The following is a 22,874-nucleotide window of genomic DNA, read 5'->3' on the forward strand; positions in this document are numbered from 1 at the left end:
ATGGTTCTGTTATCATGGTTATGCAAATGCTATACCTGATGGCATGAATATCCCCAAGTCCAGATTTGTCTTTTTGATAAATTCATTATTTTGAATTAGAGAACAAGGGATCAAACATTTTAGTTCTAGATGGCAGCATATCAATTATTTACCTGTGTTCAGCATGATAAGTAGGCAAAGGAGGGCGGTATACAAGGTCAACAATTAAATGACGCATCACATACTGGCGTATTCGACATTTTAAACATTTTTGAGAAAATTGGTAAATTAGTTTGTTATGTTCTACTCTATATATTCACCAAAAACCATGCCTCAAAGTGGCTTAATTACTAAGATATTAATTAATTTAATTTTGACGTATTTACAAAACCTTGAAATGTCTGTATCACATAACAATGTATTTGCCGATCACCTATACTGCGCAAGCCCAGTATATCGTATCTGCAATTTGAAGAATTTGCCGTTTCACATACTGACGATTTGCGCGACTTTGTCACAACACGATAAAATCGCTGTTTTGTCCTTTTCACATACTGACGTATTTGCGAACTGTTTCACATACTGACGTATTTGCGCGACGTATTTGTCATTTGAACAGCGAAATTGTCATTAGTCCTTTTCACATAGTGACGTATTTTATTTAATATTGTTTTTTTTGCAGAATAAGTTATGCTCTGATAGTAATAAGTGAATTATATTGAAAATATAGTATATTCGCGTTACTGCTAACCTGGTTTTAATCGCCAAATAATGTTTTAATCAAGATTATGAAGCAACTGAAAATCTCTAAATTTTCAAGTTCAATTTTCTCGAAATGCGTATTTTGCAAATACGTCAGTATGTGATGCGGCCGACGAATTATCACCATTAACAAAATTGGTATGCTGCCTTCTTGAGCTATTTAAGCGTTGATCCCTTGTTTGGTAATTCAAAAATAATTCATGTGTAACATGAATTTACCAAAAGCTGAACATGGATTTGGCTGTCTGCCAAACTCATGACAATATGATGCTTTGAATATACTCAGATTGTTGATAAAGTATAATTTCATTGAAACTCACTGCCATTTTGTTATCAAGATATCATTTTGTGTGTTCTTAAGTGACCATATATTATAGTGTATTCTTCTTTATGGTGAATCAGAAACAATTATTTCTTCACACTTATCCCACAACACATATATCAATCATTATAACACAAATCCTGCAGCATTGAGTTTTAAAACATTTTTAGTAAAGCCATCAAATCATTGAAAAGGTCAGTGTAATTGTTAGTCTCCTCACCAGTCCCCAAACCCAATGGTACTTGTTTTTCTTCTCCCAGTTCCCCAACCCAATGGTACTTGTTAGTCTCCTCCCCACCCCCAAACCCAATGGTATTTGTTACTCTCCTCCCCAGTTCCCAACCCAATGGTACTTGTTAGTCTCCTCCCCAGTCCCCAAACCCAATGGTACTCCCAGTCATACTGTTCCCTTCCATTACACACATTAGGGAGGCTAACATTCAGCTATCACTCAAAGGCTTGAAAAAACTAGTACTGTGCGATAAACTCAACAGCTTCCTCTTCCTGTTGGCTATTCCTTGATTTGCAACTCCTCCCACCGTTGACGACTTGGCTTTTTGCAACAGTGGATTTTTAGCTACGTGTTTCTGTGGCATATCTTTTTTTGTGGCTACAGTGGTACTTAAACCCTTCTTTTTAAACCTTGGTCTTTCTTGGTTGACTTCAATCAAGGCTTTCCTCTTTGGCGGTGATATGGGCGATTTAAATAAGACTGGAGTGCCAATGGGTGATGAGTCTGAATGTTCTATAGTGACTGTTGTGTTAAGTAAGTTGCTGGTAGTACTATCAATGGACCTGGAAGACGTGTCCTGGTAAGAGAGAGAAACAATGGTTGAAACACTCATTAATCAACTTATCTTGCCTTGTGGCAAATCTACTTGTCTCAATAAATGCAGAATATGAATTGAAAAAAAAATGCTTAGATTTTAGCACCAAAGAGGTTAGACCTATAAGTCTTTATGCACAAAACAAGTTCAGACCTGGTCTAAAGTTTGTTCAGCTTATATAAGGTGGAAATTATTCGGCTTTTGATAATATGAGCGTCAATCAAGTCCTAACTCACGCTTGTGTAAATTCACACAAGCGTGCACCAGTCACGCATTACGCAACGCACAACTAGCGTAAGCTTTGGGCCCAGCTGCGTGCATGCCATTCTATATCAATACACAGTGTTATGAGTCTTCTATTTTCCGCCTTATATAAATCGAACAAACTTCAGCTATTGAGATTAGTCCTGTGAGAAAGAACTTTTTGTTATTTACATACTTTATTACATATTTTTGTAGATCCTGTTAAGGCCAGAGTAATGGAAGACACATTCGTTCACGCCCGAATTTGAGATTTCTTGATATTTATCAACACTAAGATGTATTCTTTCACTTGAAACTGATAAAATACAACTTGCTAATATTTACTTGTATTTTTGCTTGATTTGTTTCACTCTTTTCAACTCTAAAAAGTCACATGGCTCAAGACAGCTTAGTAAATTGGCGGAAATAATGAGTCAGAAATGCTTGAATCTGAAATATTTTGATTACGCTGCGATTCGCTTAGCGTGACGCCATGGCGCAACTCTCTGCGTATGTCCAACGCAGTCCAGGCGCATTCGGTTTGTTGTTCACGCCAGCAAATGTGGTGTAAACAAAACAAAATTTGCAGTCAAAATGCCACTTAGATTTTTTAATTATTTTGAATTTTGGCGCACTGAAAGCAGACATTATAGATTTATTGGTGCAAAAAGATGCATATTTAGACCATGCACCAGATACAGCTTTTACAAGCGAGAAAGTCTTACCGTTTTAAAATATAAGGACGTTTTGTGCATAATTTTGACATTTTTTACTAAAACGTCGATTTCTCCGAGTTCGCTTTTGACAATATTGCACGATTTTTGTGACAAGATAACTCGAAAAATATGCAAGCAAAAGGTAAACTTTTTGCACTATCGTTTAGAGTACATCAAAGCCTAGGGAAGGTTTTCTCATTTTTTCAAAATATTTGTTTTAAACAAAAATATACACCATTCTGTGCAATTTTTAGCTTAATAGAGTGACAAAATTGCTTTTTTCACATGTTTTTTTCAATATTTCGAAAAAAGAGACGAATTTCAAAAAAATAAAAAAACCTTCCCTAAGTTCATGTCTCTTCTTTATGAAAAGCTAACTGAATTTTTTTTACTCCGAACGGATTTTTTTCTAAGTTGTCACAAAAAAATTGGGGTAAAAAAGTGAATTTTTGTGATTTTTTCAAAAACTCGAGATTTTTGAACAAATCTGACGTCACCATGGGATTCCTTGACTCATTTCCTTTCCAAAAATGTATAGTTTTATATACTTTTGACATACAATTCAGAAATAATGATGCTCGAAAAGGTCCATGTTCTCTCCCATTACACTGGCCTTAAGGGCAAATACCATGTAGCTCAATAATGATGGCTGCAGTTTATTTTTTGGATTTTGAGTAAAGGAGGAAAAGAAAAGAATAAAGGGATCCCTCCTCAAGTCTAGCCTCCATAGACCAGTTCTAAATTTAGATTAACTTGTTTTGTTCATACGGACCAAAAAGTAGACTCAGAATTGCCCCACACTTAACGTAATGGTAAATCCACCTGCCATTTTGGTTTGTCACACATGGAAACCAAAACAGCATACCTCCAGCATATTTCAGCCAAAGTCTGAAATCAAGTTTCAGAATAAAAAGGTTGCTTGTCTAGCACTTAGCATGCATTTGCGGCACAACGTATTACTCGCAATGCAAACAAAGTTTACTATGCGCACAAGAAACTCATTATATCATTTTACTATAGCCAAAATAATAAATTCTCGATCATGAGAGGATGTATCTTCTGCATCAGCGTACTTTTCATAGAATAACACGATCGCGCGACCTGCATGACCGAACCTTGACCCTCGCCTAGCAACGACCGTGTGATTGGTCAATTCTCGACAAAAGTTGGCTTTCATGATCGAGAATTAAATATTTTGGCTATACATGTAACAATGCTGACTTTGTGGTCCTTAAATATTGTTCTCATAAATCACAACTGCAACTATTAAGTATTGGTTAATATTATCACCCACCACTAATTACAACAGAATCCATTTCACATGCGCCCATCTCCCAAAGGCTCACACAAAAACATATAACATGTCCTGAAAATCCAAGCAGGGGAACAGTGCTTAATTTGCATAAATCCAAAATTTCGAAGTTGGTCAAATCTTGTTAAAAAAACCATATCAATGTATTCCTCTCATCATAAGGATTTAGAAAGAGTATAGTGTGGCCTATCTCTGATGTACAGTTCTTGAGATTCTGAATCCTTGATGAGAGCAATATATTGATATGTTTTTTTAACAAGATTTGACCAACTTCTAAATTCAATCCCCTGCATAAGCAGCCATTTTGGATTGATGGAAATTAGGCACTGTTTCACTACTTGGATTTTCAGGGACTTTTGATGTGTTTGTTTTCTGAAAAGAATGGTGATTAAATGAATTCTGTTGCAATTAGTGGTGGCTTAACCCTTATTTTTCTTAATTTAGTATTATGCTTATGTGAAATTAAGACAGACTTACCTCAATAGTGCTGGTGTCCCCTCTTGACCCACACAGCTCTGGGTCACATTTGCAGTTGTCTGTGCAGGTTTTCTTATTTTTACGACATCCGCACATGCCCTTACATTTACTTTTGCATCCGCAACCCTAATAATAGTAGTAATAGATCAAAGAAAACCAATGTTTGAAATATAATGTTAACAAATTATTATATTTGTAACAATTTTTAATAGTAACAACTAAATTGCCAACAGTTTAATTTGACAAATATTTAGAGGCTTCACAGTAATGATTTTTTTTATTGTTTTTCACAGCAAAATTCTGTAATTTCTGACATTTTAATGTTGCCACTAAATTACAATACATTTGTAAGAGGCTTCACAGTAAGGACTCTTTTTTATTGTTTTTCACAGCAAAAATCTGCAATTTCAGACATTTTAATGTTGCCACTAAATATCAGACATTTTAGTTTGAATGTGAATTTTCAAAAAATACCCCAGTAATAATATCAGGACCGGAACTAAAAATTAATTGCAAGCTTTATTTCAATAATCTATTCTACCATGGACCGTGCATGAAGGCACTGGAACACCTTTCACTCATTGTATAATGCGAGTTGCTGGTTTACTAATTATCCTCAGTTGAGCAAGCACACATAATACATTCCTTGGGTCAAAGGCTGTGGCTTAGCTTGTTAGCGCTGAATTGCTTGTGGAAGATGCTTGTTGAGGTGCGAGTGTATAGTGCGCTGTAGAGCGTGATGCAACTTATAGAAATGTTACACAATTTGACCCAACTTTTGAAAATATATAATATTTTGTTGATTCTTCAGTATTTTGAAGAGCAACATGAGTAAATAATAAGAAATCAAACTTTGCATGTAATCAAAAGTCGTAAAAGGTAATCCCATAACAATAGCCATCAGTGAGCCGTTTCCAGTCCCTCCATACATGGTCCCTGATTCCACTCAACAAAAGAACTTGTTTGACCCATCTTTATAATACCATGAAATCTTACCTTCGGTGCTTTCCTCACAATTAAACGTCTTTCACGACGTTGACGCTTCTGTACGGGGGTCATTTGCCAGTCAGAATCGTCCCCCTCCTCTATATCCGATTCCTCGCTAAAAAACTCATCCAGTGTATACCTTTCATCTGTTATCGCTACTGACTTTTTCTGCACAAAGAAAAGTTGGACTTCAATTGTAACTATTTTTCAAAAACTGTTGGCATAAATTGGGCTATTCCAGCTAAAATCCATACACCCCATATGGAAGACATGACCTTAATTTCCCACATAGGGAGTGAGAATTTAAAATGGTGTTACCTGAATGGATGACTCCATTTGTAATCTACTCCCCCTGTGTAAGAGATTAAGGACATGTCTTCCACAGAGGGTGTATGGATTTCAACTGGAATAGCCTTTTTAAACAGACTAGATGGCGATGTTTGGGAATTGGTTACCATGGTTACAACCCACCCTCTGTGAATCGCGTAAGGCACTTCAAGGGTTATAGGTACTATACAGTTTATAGTAAAACAATGTTTAATATCTGTATACGGAACACATGACCATATGAATGTAAATTGTACCCTATATATAATATTTCAATTGTAACTTGCACCCATTTTCCCAGCCCCGTACGCATGGAGGGGGTCGCACACCCCAAATTTGCTAAAGTGTACAAAAAGTCCCAAATTCTCATAATTTTGGAAAGTCCACTTTTCACAAAATCGCCTCCCCCTAAAAAAGTCAACTTTTTCAAAATCACCCCCCCCCCCCAAAAAAAAAATTCTGCGTACGGGCCTGCATTTTCCCATTGGGAAGATGAGTACTGATAACATTTGATGCCATTCATTGGAGTTCATTGAAATGCTGAAATTACCGTACTGACGCGAGTATAGTCCCACCTTCGAGTAAAGTCCCACCCCCAAATTTTCGAAATTAAATTTTTTTTTTTTAAGTTATTTATTTTTTCGGCTTTGGAGTGTTCCAGGACCTAGACCTAAATGTTAGGATCATTCATGGTAGAACAAAAAAAAAAAAAACAATTTCAAGATGTTTTGTATTTTTAATATGAAAATTGATAACTTGTATTCATGTCATACTCTATTAATGATTTCAAAATGCATTCAAATTCAATGCATTTTGAAATCATTAATAGAGTATGACATGAATACAAGTTATCAATTTTCATATTAAAAATACAAAACATCTTGAAATTTTTTTATTTTTTTAGGTCAACCATGAATGATCCTAACATTTAGGTCTAGGTCCAGGGACACTAAAAACGAATTCGAGTATAGTCCCACCCCCAATTTTGAAAAATGTTCACCCAAAAGCGGGGTGGGACTATACTCAGCATCAGTCTGGTACATCCAGTGTGTGTTCCTCTTTGATCATCTCTACTCTAATTTATGAGTTGGGACTTTATTGACAAGCGCAGATCGAAACAAAAAAGAAAATTATTTTTCACCACCTATAAACCGAACAAACTTTATACATCTCTCTCTCTGTTATCCAGCTGTGTGATCTCCAGGAAACACATTTTTAATGATTTGACACATTAATGCAATGCTCTCTATTATTTAGAAGGACATAATGTTGCATACAGAACTCAAATACCATCCTTCAGTGTTATTATCCTATATTTAGTCATCTTTTATGTTGTCCCAAATGTAGCACTTTGTGACATTCAATGCAGAATTGTACACAAATCACTTATCCGGATTACGAGGTTGGACTGTATCCACATCAAATGGCTATGTTTAATTATGATGTTTACTTGTGGCTTTAGTATAGCAGTCTTCCACATCATTATGATAATCACATTGGACTACAACCTATTAATTACCTTTGTGACAGGTTTCTTCTTTGGTTTGGAGTAGTCTGGTGATGTCTCTGGTGACACTATCCTGGGGAGGAGAGCCATTTTCTTCCCCGTTGAATAGGAGCCTGAAGAGTAGCTGGCTAATGTCAGTTGCTGTGTGTGGATAGGTAGGTAAACATAACATTATTACATTAGATAGGGCAGGATTGAAGCCTGAAATACTCCAGTGATCTGACAGCAATACATACATGTATTCATCATTTGGTTTTGAGGTGGTAAAGTGGATTGATCATATTCCTAACAATTATATGAATTGAATATGACAGTCCACCACAAATCCGTTGTAATGTCAGCTTATTCACTCTTTGAGATTTGGACAGGTAATCTTTCTTCAAAATAAGCTTTACAATGATACAATACATGCCCATGTTGTTTGTTTGCAAGGCAGTAAAAATCAGTAAACTGGTTGGGAAATCCTTTGTTTTTTAGGTTCAATGAACCACATCTCGTAACAAGTTCTGCCTACATTACAGCCCATTTGTGGTGGATGGTCACATATGAACTTGATATGTAGAAACGTGGCCACCAAATTGAACAGCCTAATAACTAATCCAGATATCTAAGCCTGTGTGAAATTGCACCAAATTTAGTCCCCATTATGCTTTGCTGCACCATAGCATGTATGCATCAGAACTAATCCAGATCACTAAGTCTGTGTGAAACTGCACCAAATTTAGTCCCCATTATGCTTTCCTGCACCAGCAATCAGTACTGGCTTCACCTGGTGATGATTTGCGAGTCTGGTGTCTTACAAAGTGTCACAAAATGTGGACCATTGTAACATTCATGAGTTGCGACCAGTAAAAATTGACAAGGGCTTATTGAGGCTATAGTTTACAAATCTAAGCTTGAAGATTTTGACTTATTTTGAACAGTGCTCATAGTTCTACCCACCTTCTTCAAGTCTTCATTTTCAGTAACTGTTTCCTGGAGCTGCTCATGCACATTCTTGAGATCACTGATCACTTGTTCCTGAAAACAACATCAAATATTTGCAGTGAGGGTAAGAAATCTTGGAAAAACCCAAAAAATTGTCAAATTTATGTACAAAATTTATGTCCTTATATTTTAAAACATTAAGACTTTCACGCTTGCGAAAACTGTATTTCGTGCATGGACTTAAGATGCATCTTTTTGCACCAACGAATCCAAAATTTATGCTTTTAGTTTACCAAAATCCAAAATAATTAAAAAATCTGGATGGCACTTTGCCTGCAAATGTTTTGTTTAAACATGTTTACTGCGTTAACGACATACTGAATGCACCTAACTGCGTTGGACATATACACAGGTTTGCGCCGTGTCATATATATTGTGATTATTATAACAATATTTCGCATTCGCGCATTCCCAACTCATATTTCCCATCAATTTACTTCAGCTGTCTTGAGCCATGTGACTTTTTAGAGTTGGAAAGAGTGAAATATTGATTTATAAATCAAGAAGAAATGGGAGGAAATATTACAAAGTTGTATTTTATCAGTAATTTCAAGTGAAAGAATACAGCTTGGTGTTAATAAGTATCAAGAAATCTCAAATTCCGACGTGGACGAATGTGTCTCCCCTTATTCTATCCTTATAACAAATTTCCTTCAAATTGTTGAACTATTAAAATTGTACTTTTATTTGCCTGTTAGAACTAACTTAAGAATTAGAATATAGCTGTATTTCATTTGGCAAAATAGGATAATATTTTTGTAATCCAAAAAAAATGGAATCGGGAGTAAATATTCCCAAATCATTCAGAGCCCAGCTTAAGCACATATAAGTTAACATAAAAGTGTGCCAGTCACGCATTATGCAAACTGCAACTAGCGTAGGTGCTGTGTGCACATGAATTCTATATCAATCTACATTGTTACGATTCTTACCATTTACAAGTGAACACAAGAAAAACATCAAGAAATATTTATTTCTTTGAGAAGCCCTAATATGGTTGATCAGATTTACATCTACTGAACCAAAACAAAATAAAACTGCTTTGTAGATAAAACAAACTTACTTGGAAGTGTAACCTAGTGGACAAATCTTGGGTATTTGGAGTACTGGATTTAGCGTCCTTGGCTGCTGCTTTTGGCAATTGAGACAATAAATACAGAATCTGCAACAAAGAAAACACAGAGGAGAATAAAGAATGGAAAACACCTTGTTTACGTACAATGTTAAATATCGTCACTTTTATGCATCCATGTTAAAAAACAAAACAAAAAAAACATGTTCAAAGTAAATGTGATTAATTAGTATGATTAGCCAGTTAATTATGTCATTACGTATGCATTGGAATGCGGTTTCAAGAGCGGAAACAAGCGGAAACTTACGCCATGCTTAATCATTTTTCAACTGTCAGTATTTTGTGCAGGTCTAATGGTTGGAAATCTCATCGAAATCAAACCAACAGTTCCTTAGATACAAATGTGGGTTTTTTTGTACACAACGATAAAATTGGCAAAGATAATAATCGACCAATTGTTTTGGCTATATCTCAAAATACATTTTAGGTGCAAAGAACATAATTTACTTGATGCTATTTGATTCTTTCTCAGCCTGCTTACCTTATCTTCATATGTTCTCTGCATAGATGTCACTTTCTCCTCACACTCCTTCTCAACCTCCATCCTTTCCTCTTTGACTTCATCTATTTCCTTCAAGGCATCACCTAGGCCTGTCTGCACCTCTTGCAGTTCACCTCGGCATGTACTGGTCTCTAACTTGGCGCTCACAGTCTGGGGGAAGACAATTAAGGAGGGTAATGAATATTACCTCTAAAATAATCATGCAGAAGAACATAATACAAACAGGCACACACAAAAAAGAAAAATAGTAACCAATTTGAGTGCTGTGCCTTTATATTGGTCACTTCAAAATGCATTTGGACATGAAATTATTATAACAATTGTGATACGCATGTATATTTTAATGGAATATTTCCAATAGAAAATAACATTCTGATGTCTGTTTTACCCGCCAGTTTGAACATTTTTCAGGGAAGAAGCATCATGTACTCCCAGCATTTATGGTGTATAGGCAAGCATAGCAAACTATTTATATGGCGGTTAATAGCATCCCATTCTGCAAGTTGAAAACAATTGGGGCACTTACTGGGCATGGGCACTGAATGGAACAAATACAGTAGTTCTTACAAAATAATTATAGCTTAATTTTTATTCAAATTCTGCCACTCCTGTTACAAAAGAAAGTGGAACAATTTGTTTGCAATATTCTGGAATTGAGAGTAAAAATTACTCATCATTTGACAGGTTACCTGCTCTAGTAAAAACTGCAGTCCACATTTGGCTTCCATCATTGTTGTCAGTTTGCTCCATCTGCTCTTGTGTTTATCCTCTGAAAAGTCAAAAGAAATCAACATGTCAGTTGCTATTTCATCTTGACTACAAAATTCTTATTTAGTTCTACTATGAAATTGCTGACAATAATACCCTTAGGCATCAAAAATAAAACATGTTCTATGAGCCTGACCAACCCAGATTTTGCATCTTATGGATTATGAGCAATTCATGCCACTTTATTGGTCAATCGCAAATGATACACTCTATTTCACAGTGAGATAATTTCCCCTATCTAAATGACAACCTCATCCTCACAGCCAAAGTCGGTGATTACAAATACTACATGGTTTATATCGGGCAAATAGGGCAACTATTTTCCCCGAAATACTGGCCAAGGGCCTAAACACCCATCACCCTCCAGGTTTGGGGTGATAGGCCAGTACCTTGGGGAAAGTAGTTTGCCCTATTTCCCCTCTAACCATGTAGTATTTGTATACTACTACAATCATCTATAAGGGTAGCAGCCTTAACAAAAAACCTACCTTGATCAGCATCAACTATTTCTTGTTGTAGATCTGCTATCTGCACATTACGTAATTCAAGCTCTTGCTTTAACTCATAGATTCTCTTGTTCATCTTGTGGTCTCCTATGTGAATACTTCTCTCGGGAGTAGCCATTTTCTGTCAAAAGAATACACACTTATTGATTTCAGATTAGAAGTTCAACATAAATGACTAAGGTGGCATGTGGTCATACAAACAACCTTCCAAAAGTATTTGTGTTTTTAAAAGATTTTGATGTATTTTGTTTGACCCCTGGGCACCCCTGAAAAACTTGAAGCCATATTGTAACATATGCTGAGGAGGATGTCTTCAAGTTTCATCAAAATTCTAATTTTTACATGATTGTAATGTACATTAAGAACATACCATGCAAATATCATGCCTTTACAGTTTGTCCACTCTGAAGTACAAACGTGTATCAGCGTGGCCCAAATGAAACATATTCCACACATGAAATTTCACTGGGGTATATTAAAGAAAAACATGAGCTTTCACCTGATACCAATTTTGATGGGGTAAAGTAGCGGATATGAAGCTGTCAATAAATAATGCACATTATAGAACACTTGTTTTTGAGTTGATATTGAGTGCTTGACTTTTAAGCTTACCTTAGAAGGTGGTTCTTCCTTCTGTTTCTGTTCCAAGTTAACTAACTCCTGTGAGATAACCTTCCTGTCAGTTAGTAGTGATGCTAAGTGGTGCTTAGCTTCCCTTATGCTAAACACAATCTCTATTTCGTGGTCTAACCAACTCTGTCAAATAAACAAGATATACATACATGAAGTTAGTGACCTGCCTTGATATACATACACAAATATAGAGCCCATTTCTTGCAATGCAATGTGATTATTTGAAATCTGTTTCACTTTCAGTTAGGCTTGCATTATCCCATATAATTTCTCTTATATGTCCCAGCTCCTTGAATACAGTCATATAAGGTAAACCAGTCTCATTCACTGGGTTATTCACATGTTAAACAAACTAAGTAACTGAGTTTTGGTAAACTTCCTCGGTGTGTACAATCTGAACAGTCTGCTTATTTTCAGCACGGCAAGTGACAAATTGAGTGAGATTCTTACCCGTATCCTCTTGCCAATACCATTAGTCTGGCTCTGTTCCTCCTTCTTACCGGATACTGATTTCTGTTTCAGCAATGCTTCCTTTAGTCTTTTGTTAGCTGCCGAGGCCTGAGATTGAAACAAATATACATGGTTTATATAACTAAGATATCTAATCATTGAAAACAAATTATTGCCATTATCTGCATATGTGATGCGATCAAGCAAAATCAGTCGGAACTCGGAAATTGTGAATTTTCAGCTTTGTAAAACCATTTACAAAGCTGGATTTTGCAGAAAACCCCATTGAAATTGAACACCCAGTTCCAAAGAGCAATTGAAGCATTTCCAAAACAATAGGAAACATTGCCTTTGTTTGGCTCTATCTCCAAATCAATATTTCTGAGTTCCGACTGATTTTGCTTGATCGCATCACATATATTGAAATACAAGTAAACTTTGATATTCTAGGTTAAATACTACATTCCTTGTTGGACAAGATCATGACTTGTGGACTGATAATCAATCAATCCACTTCAGGAGAGCCTTCAACAGCCTTGAGGGCGAGGTGGCCTAGTGGTCTAAGGCGCTGGACCATTAGGGACAGTTGAGTGAGGGGTCTGTGGTTCGAAACCCCATCCTGTTTGATCCTTGTTGCTCACTCTAAATAGTTGCAATAGGTCGGAAATATCATAATCATAAGCTCTTTCAGTCTAGTAGAATATAATTGTGATATTTCTCCTCGCTCCCATCCACCGTATAGAATGTGCAGGTATTCACGGTGGGTGCCCGGCGTCTTGTGGTTCGAATGGTCACGTAAAATGGCGGTTCTGTGTGTCAGATGCCTCATACCTGAGCACGTAAATAGTTGCAGGCCTTATCGAAAAGAGTAGGGGGATCATCCCCGGGCTTGTTTCCTGCACCCTCCCCTAGGTCCCAGGGCAGTAGTAGTTGTGTCTGCAGTGATGGTAGTAGATTGTGTTAGTGTAATGTTGTGAAATGGTGATACAGATATGTACAAAAAAGTACACTGCAAAAAAGTACACTGCTGAGCAGCGGTGCGCCTGAAAATAGGCGGGAATTCCCAAAAAATCCAAAAATCCATAGCAGGCAAGAATCAAAGCCATCATAGGTAATAAGTATAGAGGACTCACTTCTTCCATTTTCCTCTTCATGACCATCTGTTGTTTCTGGTGTTGTCTCTCCATCTTGCTCACCTCACATTGTCTTTTACGCTCCTAGTATTTGTGGAAAAAATAGAACACATTAAATCCCAATAACGATGCGAAAAAATAATGATTCTAGTTTGCAACAAAATCTTTCAGCCAAAGGTGCCTACAAACGTGATAAGCATGTGGATTGTAAGAATTGATAACAACAATTATGTACATTTAACATTTGAAAAGCATGTTCATAAAACTAATACTATATTATAGTCTGTATACCTTCCTCGAGTCAGTAATTTAGATACTGTTTTTTATTGTATCTCTAAATGTAATGATGAGAAGTATATAACAGTACATATTTTCAGAAAAAAAATGATGCAAGGAATCCAACTAGCATAACAGATTTCTACAGTTTTTGAGAAAAACACAAAATTTGATTTGACTTTCTCGAGGAAGGTATACGTACTATAGTGTACCAAGTCTCAAATTTTAAGTCACGCCATGTTTTACAGCATATTCAAATTGTACTAACCTAATCCAAAAGGGCATACACACATGTAGAAGGGTCCTAAATAACAAAAGAAGGCGATTTTCAGAGTTCTAGACTCCCAACAATTTAAAAAATGCCACCTATATTCCCCCAAACAGTTGTCTTACTTTTGCCTTCAGCTGCATAACCTCCTTGTTCTTTTGGGTCTTCCATTGTTGCCATTTGGATGCATCCTCTTTCATCTGCTTCATAAGCCGAACACGGGTTTGCTTCATTGCCTGTCAAAATATCATAGCAAAATAGTGATTTCTTAACCTTTATACAGGAATATAAGCAGTTGAGCAGCACTAATTTCTCTACAGCCATGTAACACTTTCCCTCAAGCAATGAATGAAAGTCAACTATAGACTTGACTATAGTATAGTCATTGTTGCAAATATAAGAGGCAGTCTTGACTCTCAATATGATCAGATGGAGCATTATACTCAGAAATTTTTTGTAATGAACACAATGTGCTATTTTAGATGTGCACATAATTTGAAATCAATCCATGGCATCTATATAGCACCAACACCAAACAATTTCAGTTTGCTCAAGATGATTTGAAGACAACTAAAAATGAGAACGATAAAATATTACTGACAGTATGCTTGCTGAAACATGTGGACTTTGATGTGAGATGGTAATCAATTCCACTGCTTGGATTCGAACCATCAAAAGGATCCGTCTGCAAAACTTGAGCTGAGTTCTGTCAAGCCTGTTGAGGTGATGATGATAAAGATGATCTACGTATCTGTTGAATCCCACAAGCACACCTGTGAGCCCATTGTCATGGTTGAGTGGCAATTACTTACTTTAATATCACTGTTGAGTGTGTTGACTCTCTGATCACTTTTCTCTTTTAGTTTCAGCATCTTGCCCTGTTCATTCATCTTCTTTTTCAGCTGGATAATCTGCTCCTCCAATTCCTTGAGACGCTTTCTACGCTGCTCACTTACTCTGCAAAATGGCAAGAAAATGGAATATAATGTTTTGCAGTAAATCTTTGACCCTAGCGTATTTTATGTGTACATCGCGTATTTACTGCGTTGAAACGCACTTGTCTCTGATTGGCTGCTGAGGCGATCTGCTGTTGCCGAGTGGAAATTTATGAATGAACTTTGCGCCGTACGTGTTGTTAGCTCTGACTTCACAACATCACAGTAGTAAACACTCATCAAAGGTTTACTGCAAAAAATTGTAGTTTAAGTATATGTCTGTATTTAAGCTTACTCTTGCAGCAATGCCCTAATTCAAGATGGATTGACCCGACTTATGTGATAACTAGATGATGTCCTGCTAATTTTTTTCAATCAATATGTTATGGGATATGTTGGAACTTCGGGCATGTTGAATACTGTTGAAGTACATGTTAATTCTGCTGCTTCAGTAAATTGATTTTTTTTTTGTGTGGAACATTAAATGGCGTTCCTTAAACGATAGAAAATAAAAGAAACTGCACACCGTATTCTCTCAGCATTTTCCAAAAAGTGGCGTGTTAATTAGAGGTCTTTAATCAAAGACCGAATTAAAAGACTAGTTTGCGTCTGACGTCAGGTCAAAGGCACAGCGTGATTGGTTGCTGACCTGCACAGTACGGCATTGTTGGTCTGGTTGACAGGACATCATACTCAAACTAAATCTTTTTAACTCGGTCTTGAATTCTATGTACTGTCTGACAGTGCCGCGGTGCCCCACAAATGATACGAAATTTCTACAAATACTGTAACAATGACGTAGAAAAACATAGATCGCTGAGCTCGAACTGGTACATTGCCATTTCATTGACAATCACACACCAAATAAGCCAGTATGAAATGAAGGGACCTAACTAAATCAGCATCAAATGCAACTAAAATGGGAACTGAATTTACTCTAGCATGTATGAATTAATCAAATTAAATAAATTACTTGTTTTAGCATATTCAACTTTACTGTGTATCATTTTTTATCAAAAAATTGCTGAATAACATAGGCAAGCACGCTCCTAAATCTAGTTCATTCGCCCGTTGCCATGCAGCGCTACAGGAACGGCGACTGAAGGCGAAATTTCGAAAAGTGGTAGAGTTGTTTAGTGCGGCAACACTGGTGATATACCAGATTCAGGCGTGCTTGCCTTTATAATTCAGCAATTTTTTGATAAAAACAATGGTATACTGGGAAATTTAATGCATTTTAATACATGATTTGTTCAACTTTGTGTATTTATACAGCACCCAAACCGGGACCCAAACCTGCTTCACAGATTCGGCGAGTAGGGCACTCTATCCTTTCTACCTCATTGTACTGTAAACACTGTTGACAACAATGGCTGCAAATATGGATGTCATGAAATCGACAATCACATCTTTGAAAATGCGGGAACTGTATGATATTTTGGCAGCATTTATGGAACGGTTTGGTTGAAAAAAAAAAAGGTCTTTAGTATAGGATGGCTTTAATTAGAGAAAATACAGTACATAAAGATGGTGGATACTTACTTGTTGCCACTAGTGTTGGTTTTTGCTGCATTGAGTGCACCCATAAGATCCTCCTTTTCCTTCTGTAATGTGTTGATGTCACTCTGCAGTTGATTCACATTGCTCTAAAATATACAAAAAAATATACCGAAGATGTTAGTACCTGGAATTTGGGAATCTGCCATGTTTTTACAGGCCTCTTAAAATACTAGGGTCCAGGGGTAACATACCCATTATCCCCTCCCTTGTCGGCGCCACTGGACATATACTATGCACTTTGTAATTACCATGCTTTAAGATACCATATTTCTTGATCAATTTATCACTTTTTATCACTTTGTTCTGATATTCTAGCAAAAACTGAATGAAATTGGAATGCAGCAATTTGCAATTCCAAGACAATACCGCCTGTCAGTAGAGGGCACCCCAAAAACTGAATGGAATTGGAATCTTACCTCATACTGTATCTTAATGACAGCCATCTGGTCATCGTTATTACTCATCTTCTCCGCCAGCTCTTGCTTCAATGCCAAGGCCTTGTTGAGTTCTTGTAACTCCCTGCCTAGCTGGGCTTGTCGCAGTGTGTGGCTACTCATGGCTGATGGAGAGTCAGCTGATGGGGTGGGGGTGGTGCCTTCTTGGTTTTCAGAGACCATCTGGGGGTAAACAAGGTAAGTTTGTAATATGATAAAGAAGTAATTAATCTATAATAAATTACCGAGTTGCAAAACTTTTCCTGATAAAAACTCGAACGGTGGTGATGCAACTGCAAATTTTACTTTTGCAAACCTGATCATTCACTGAGTTACGCTGCATATTCACCTCATTTTTTTCAATCTTAGTGATTAAAGTCTCAAAATGAGCAAAAATACCATTAAAAAATATCCAGGGACCTAAAAACAGTGAGAATCAGTTACTATATCCGCCTAACAACTACATCGCATCAAACAAGAAAATCTTGTGTCTTCGCGTATCAACACGCCGCGTCAAACAAGAAAACGTGTATCATTTAAATCGCGTCATCTCGCGACATCTCGTATCAACACGCTGCCTCTGAAGCAAGTGGGAATGATAAACACGGGGAAAATCAAAATGAGTGAGGAGAGTGCATGGGTGCCATGGGTTGGCGATATTGGATAAGAGGGAGAAGAGGGATTTGAGCTGAAGGGGGAACAGTGGAAAGAACGGGAGGATAGGGGAAAACACAGGGGGGTAACAAAGAAGTTGATTAAAATTAATTCAATCAAACGACTGATCAATCTGTAATAAATTAGGGAGTTGGTAAATTCGCAATAAAAACTTGGCTGGTGGTGATGCATCTGTAAAATTGCATTTATTTACGAACCGCGAAAGACGGGTGACCGCTAGTGAATTAATATTTCACTGTGATAAGAAGATAAGTATATGTGTCTTTATACTTAATGGTCCAAAAGTAATGTCTATAAGAAGGGTTGTATCTTGTACCTGTTTTTGGCACTTCATCAGTTGGGCAGATAACCAATAAAAGATTACTAGCCAGAGTTGTTTGATACACATATTTAATAACTAAATTAAATTGCTACTACACTAACACCACATAAGTGCAACTCTGGTATACTTTCACCAGTCCGACAGTACCAGGATTTATTGATTTATGAAGTATTTTGTGGTAACTGAAATTTATGTACCGTACAAACATAGTACTACATGTATGTGATAATAATAAATTGCTTGCATTTACACACAAACTGATATCACAGGGCTTCAAAAATGCAGGAAAACATGTTCTTGCATGTTGTGTACACAAAAAAGAACATGTATGAATAATCTGTATGATGGAACTTCTTGCCACCCAAGCCTAGCATACGGACCTTGTTAATTGGTGATTGCACATTCATCTCTCCATATAACTCCTCTTGCTTCATCCCTTTCTTCTCCTCTGCCTGCATATCAATGATCTTCTGCTGAAGGTTCTTCAGGATATTTAACTTGTCAGGGACCTGCTCACCATTCTGCTGTGTGTTGTCTAAACTAACATTGAGGGCGCTTATGCTTAGGTCTGCGTGTGAGCGAAGTTCTTCTAATTTTTGTTTGAGTTTATCACGAGACATCTCAGCCTGCAGAGGGGAAAACAATGAGTGTTATGGTGTATGTGAAATGAACTGGATCAATTGGTCATTTCAAGGACTTAACATTCAACATTTTTGCCATTTTCTCATATAGAAAATGTAAAAAAACATGGATCTTTTCAATCCCCTCCCTCCCTTCAGATACATACACATATGGTGACGCTTTAATTGCATCATGTATGATTGTCAGTTAGATTCCTGGGGGAGTGGGTACACAAACAGGGTAATCTGTTTCAGTGATGTACTAAAATTCTGAACTCTCTATAAAATATGAATGTTGCAAATATGAAACATATTCTTCAGAAAGATGTGGGTCATCATGGTGATACATTTTTATAAACTATGTGTTTTTCAAACCCCTAGTCTTGTCTGCTTTTGTGTTAATGACATCACTATATCAGGCGGTAGACAGCTCATTATGAAAGTAATACAAGTATGGAAGCCGCCATTACCCTGCCATCGCGTAGGCCTGGAACACTACCGCGATTTCTACCGGCTGCATCGCGCCCGTGCTCGCGTTCAAGTCATGAAAAATCGCGGCTTGCTGCATCCACGTTAGACTTTTTCAAGCCTGCTACAGTGCATTTTTTTTCAAATGTTGAACAGCTTTTTTCATACTTTTAATTATATTTTTTAGCGCATCCATGAACTTAATTTATCAAATGCATTAAATCAACCAACAATCCCGCTATCCGGGCCAAGATTTATACAAGAAAAATTCTGTTTCAACCACGAAAATTAACCTAAATTTCACAAGCATACCCGTAAGACTTGGCGATAGCCTATTCAGATATCGTTGTCAAGCTCGAGGTGATTGACCTCCAATGAGTGACAGTTGGGAACGCGTACTGTACGCGATGCTGAACGCGTAGTCATGGAAGCTGGGTGCTAAAGTGGGTGCTAAAACCTCAAATGGCGACTTCCATGCGTGTACAGGGGGTGCTAAAGTAGAACCAAAACAACAGCGGGAACCGTGTGTTAAATCGACATAGAAAAGTACAGGAGGGATCAGCGAAATTTACTGTCAGCCCTCTGACTATATCCCCAGCCTTATTCTCTTCTTCTATTAGATTAAATAAGTGCAAATGTGTTACCCTCCCACTACACCCCTACCCTACTCCACCACCACACATTACCCACAATCCCACTCCTTACCTCACACAAAACCTCCCCCCAGACAAAAAAAAAAATCCCATATTATGATGACTTTGACTTACCAGAATGGCTTTCTCACACATATGCGTAGTCTGACCCAGAGCTGTGTTTAATTCTACGTTCAGTTTCTGGTTTTCTGATTCCAGCCTTTGGTTTCTATCAAGGAGTGTTTTCAGGTCTGCACTACCTTGTAATGTCCTGGAGAATAAGAGTACCAAGTACCATTAAACATCATGTTTTATTATTATAACTGTTTAGTCTACGATATTTGGGCTATTCCAGCTGAAATACATACACCTCCTATGGAAGACATGACCTTAACATCCCAGGCCACACCGGGGGGTGTAGATTTCAAACAAAGTCGTCCATTTAGGTAATCTTATTTAAAATTCACACTCCCTGTATGGAAGATTAAGGCCATGTCTTCCATAGGACAAAATGTAGGAGGTATATGGATTTCAACTGGACTGGCTCATTCCTACCCCATCTTAACCAGTTTCCCTTGTTACGATGTACAAATGTAGCTGCCGGAAATTGTGCTGAAAATTGTGCTTAATTCATACATCAGATGAAAAGTTGTGTAGACCTACTACTATAGCCGTATTTAATTCTTGGACATGACATGTACAATTTGAAGGGGTGCATCCACAGGCATCATTCACACATATAATGCTGTAAACTATGCACGGGATGGAAAAAATAAACCAATCATGCTACGCAAAGTTGTTATTAGGCAGTCGATCACTAAGGCCCGAAGGGGTGCATCCACAGGCATCATTCACTCATATAATGCTGTAAACTATGCACGGGATGGAAAAAATAAACCAATCATGCTACGCAAAGTTGTTACTAGGCAGTCGATCACTAAGGTCTGAGCTTCTGTGAAGTACGAACACGCATTTGACACAACGCTCAGCACGTACACTTTGTCTGAGAATTAACAACAGTAGTACAAGTTTCTTAATCCCATATATTTGATCATCTTTATTTTCAACACCAATGCTGTATGCATTATAGCCCCATAATTCTAGCCTTACCCAATATCACACACTGAGCTACCTCCATTAATAGCCTGATTCTGTAGCAACTGTATTTGCAACTGCTGCACCTGCTGTTTCAACTTGGCCAACTCAGCAGCCTGAGGATCCCGATTGACAACCGGCTTATTCTTGATCCTTCTAGCCCTATCCGCATATCTCAAGGTGTTAAGAGTCTCTTCCATGTTGGAGTCGGCCGGACTCACGCAGGCAATCATCAGTGTCTGGCTGTTACCTCCCAAGGAATCCTGCAACAGTCTTGTTAATTTCGCATCTCTGTAGGGAATGTGTCCCTTCCTGCCATTCTCATCCCCTAGAGCACTGATTACATTGCCCAGAGCCAGCAGACCTCGGTTGATATTAACACCTGTAAGAAAGCATGCAAATGATCAATTGCTTTTCTTATTTACCACACTGCTATGCTTAAAGAAAGAATAAAGGTTTTGTTTTCAGCCGCTGTGGGGCATCTATCGTCTCATAACACGGGCGACATAATATTTCAAGTAACACAACAAGGTGAAGCCGAGTTGTCGATGTTATATGAGACGATAGATGTACGACAGCGGTTACAAACAATACCTTTATTCTTGTTCTTAAACACTTGAATTAAATAAATATACCAAATTTTAATCAAATGAAATCATACATTTTACATCATACATTTTTAGCATTTTTTGGAAAATTAAGGTGCATATTTTGGCCTCTAAAATTATGTATTCCTAAGAGGCCTAACATACCTTCTTTGAACCTGTCTCCCTGAGCTTTTGTCTTCTTGGCCCTCTCAGAACCAGCCAGATCCACAAGATGAAACTTTGCGTGGCAAGAACTGTTGCTAAAATAAACAAAGTAAAAACTGGAGTTATTAATCAAAATATGGTTGGGAAAGCAAAGTTAATGGAATTACAAATAAAAAATAGGGGTACTTTGAAGCAAGACCAAACTATATTGAACTAGAAATAACAATGTGCATGCAGTGTTGGCACAAGAAGGCAATGTGAAAAATGTTTGCCCCAAATACAGAAATTTTTTGTGATTGTTTGGTTCTGACTGGGGGAAAAGCCCAAGTTTTGGGGAAATGCCTTGAGTATACTTGTGTGTATAATCCATGGTTGTAGTGTTTCACACACAGCTATTAGTGCACAAGATTATTGATGAAAATGATAAACCACATATCCATTCATGATACAACCATCAGTTCTACTTGAGCGAGAGGGCTGTTCAGGTGTTTGTGTGTATCCATCATTGTAGTGTGTTTCACTCATGGTTACTGTTGTGTTCATGACTACTGATGTAAATGACAAACCACTCATTAGGTATGGTCCAGTTCCACTTTGGAGGGGAGGGCTGTTCAGGTTTTCATTGATACCTGATCATATCTCTCATTCAACAGGTGCATATAGCAAGTATACTAGATAATAATGCTAGGACCTAAATGTCTTCTTAATATTTGCTTCATTTTAAAGGAGTATTTTGTGATCCTAGCATCCTCTTTTTATGACCATTTTTCAGAAGATATCCATGCAAAAAGCTTATTCCCAAGATTTCAGTTGATTCCGTTTGTGAGTTATACATGATTATGTGTATTAGACTGCTCCATAGACAATGTGTTGTAATTTCGTTCTGGTATTTAACAGAACAAAATTCAAATTCAAATATCTTTGCTAATCAAATTAATCTGCAAGAAATATTTTGTACATAAACATTATGTAGCCAGAGGTTTCCAGTAATATAAAAATCTCAACCTTTTTTGAGAAAAGTGGGGGGATAATGCTGTGGATCACAAAATGCCCTTTTAAGGGAATTCAAACCTCAAATACAAGACCTACCGGTACTTAAAAGGCATAAAAACCCAGACGACAGGTGTACCGGGCCATCAAGCCATGGGGGGGGGCAAAATTTCCCCAATCGTCCTGCTAACCTGATACTAAAATGGGCTAAAATGAGGTAAAACCAGGCCATAAGGCGGTGTACATTTTGGTCAATTTTGTCCCCTGTATTTTGAGC

At 37.3% G+C, this 22,874-nt stretch overlaps 1 protein-coding gene across 1 annotated transcript in view; it reads right to left on the minus strand.

Annotated features, from left to right (window-relative positions):
• Positions 1-862: 862 nt before the first annotated feature.
• Positions 863-22,874, minus strand: part of LOC140160248 (chromosome-associated kinesin KIF4-like) — a 51,432-nt gene continuing 29,420 nt past the window's right edge. Inside the window, exons 6-25 of the mRNA XM_072183524.1 lie at positions 21,608-21,702; positions 20,871-21,237; positions 19,896-20,031; positions 18,421-18,666; positions 17,026-17,226; positions 16,592-16,695; positions 14,927-15,071; positions 14,240-14,350; positions 13,571-13,654; positions 12,438-12,545; positions 11,967-12,110; positions 11,337-11,475; positions 10,770-10,849; positions 10,060-10,230; positions 9,510-9,608; positions 8,402-8,479; positions 7,472-7,600; positions 5,635-5,793; positions 4,639-4,764; positions 863-1,872 (exon numbers count right to left, since the gene is read on the minus strand). Of these exons, the coding sequence (XP_072039625.1) occupies positions 1,504-1,872; positions 4,639-4,764; positions 5,635-5,793; positions 7,472-7,600; positions 8,402-8,479; positions 9,510-9,608; positions 10,060-10,230; positions 10,770-10,849; positions 11,337-11,475; positions 11,967-12,110; positions 12,438-12,545; positions 13,571-13,654; positions 14,240-14,350; positions 14,927-15,071; positions 16,592-16,695; positions 17,026-17,226; positions 18,421-18,666; positions 19,896-20,031; positions 20,871-21,237; positions 21,608-21,702 (3,091 nt within the window). The 3' untranslated portion in view covers positions 863-1,503. The remainder of the gene's footprint in view (positions 1,873-4,638; positions 4,765-5,634; positions 5,794-7,471; positions 7,601-8,401; positions 8,480-9,509; positions 9,609-10,059; positions 10,231-10,769; positions 10,850-11,336; positions 11,476-11,966; positions 12,111-12,437; positions 12,546-13,570; positions 13,655-14,239; positions 14,351-14,926; positions 15,072-16,591; positions 16,696-17,025; positions 17,227-18,420; positions 18,667-19,895; positions 20,032-20,870; positions 21,238-21,607; positions 21,703-22,874) is intronic.

This window comes from Amphiura filiformis, chromosome 9 (genome assembly GCF_039555335.1).
Source record: "Amphiura filiformis chromosome 9, Afil_fr2py, whole genome shotgun sequence".
NCBI classification, from domain to species: Eukaryota; Metazoa; Echinodermata; class Ophiuroidea; order Amphilepidida; family Amphiuridae; genus Amphiura; species Amphiura filiformis.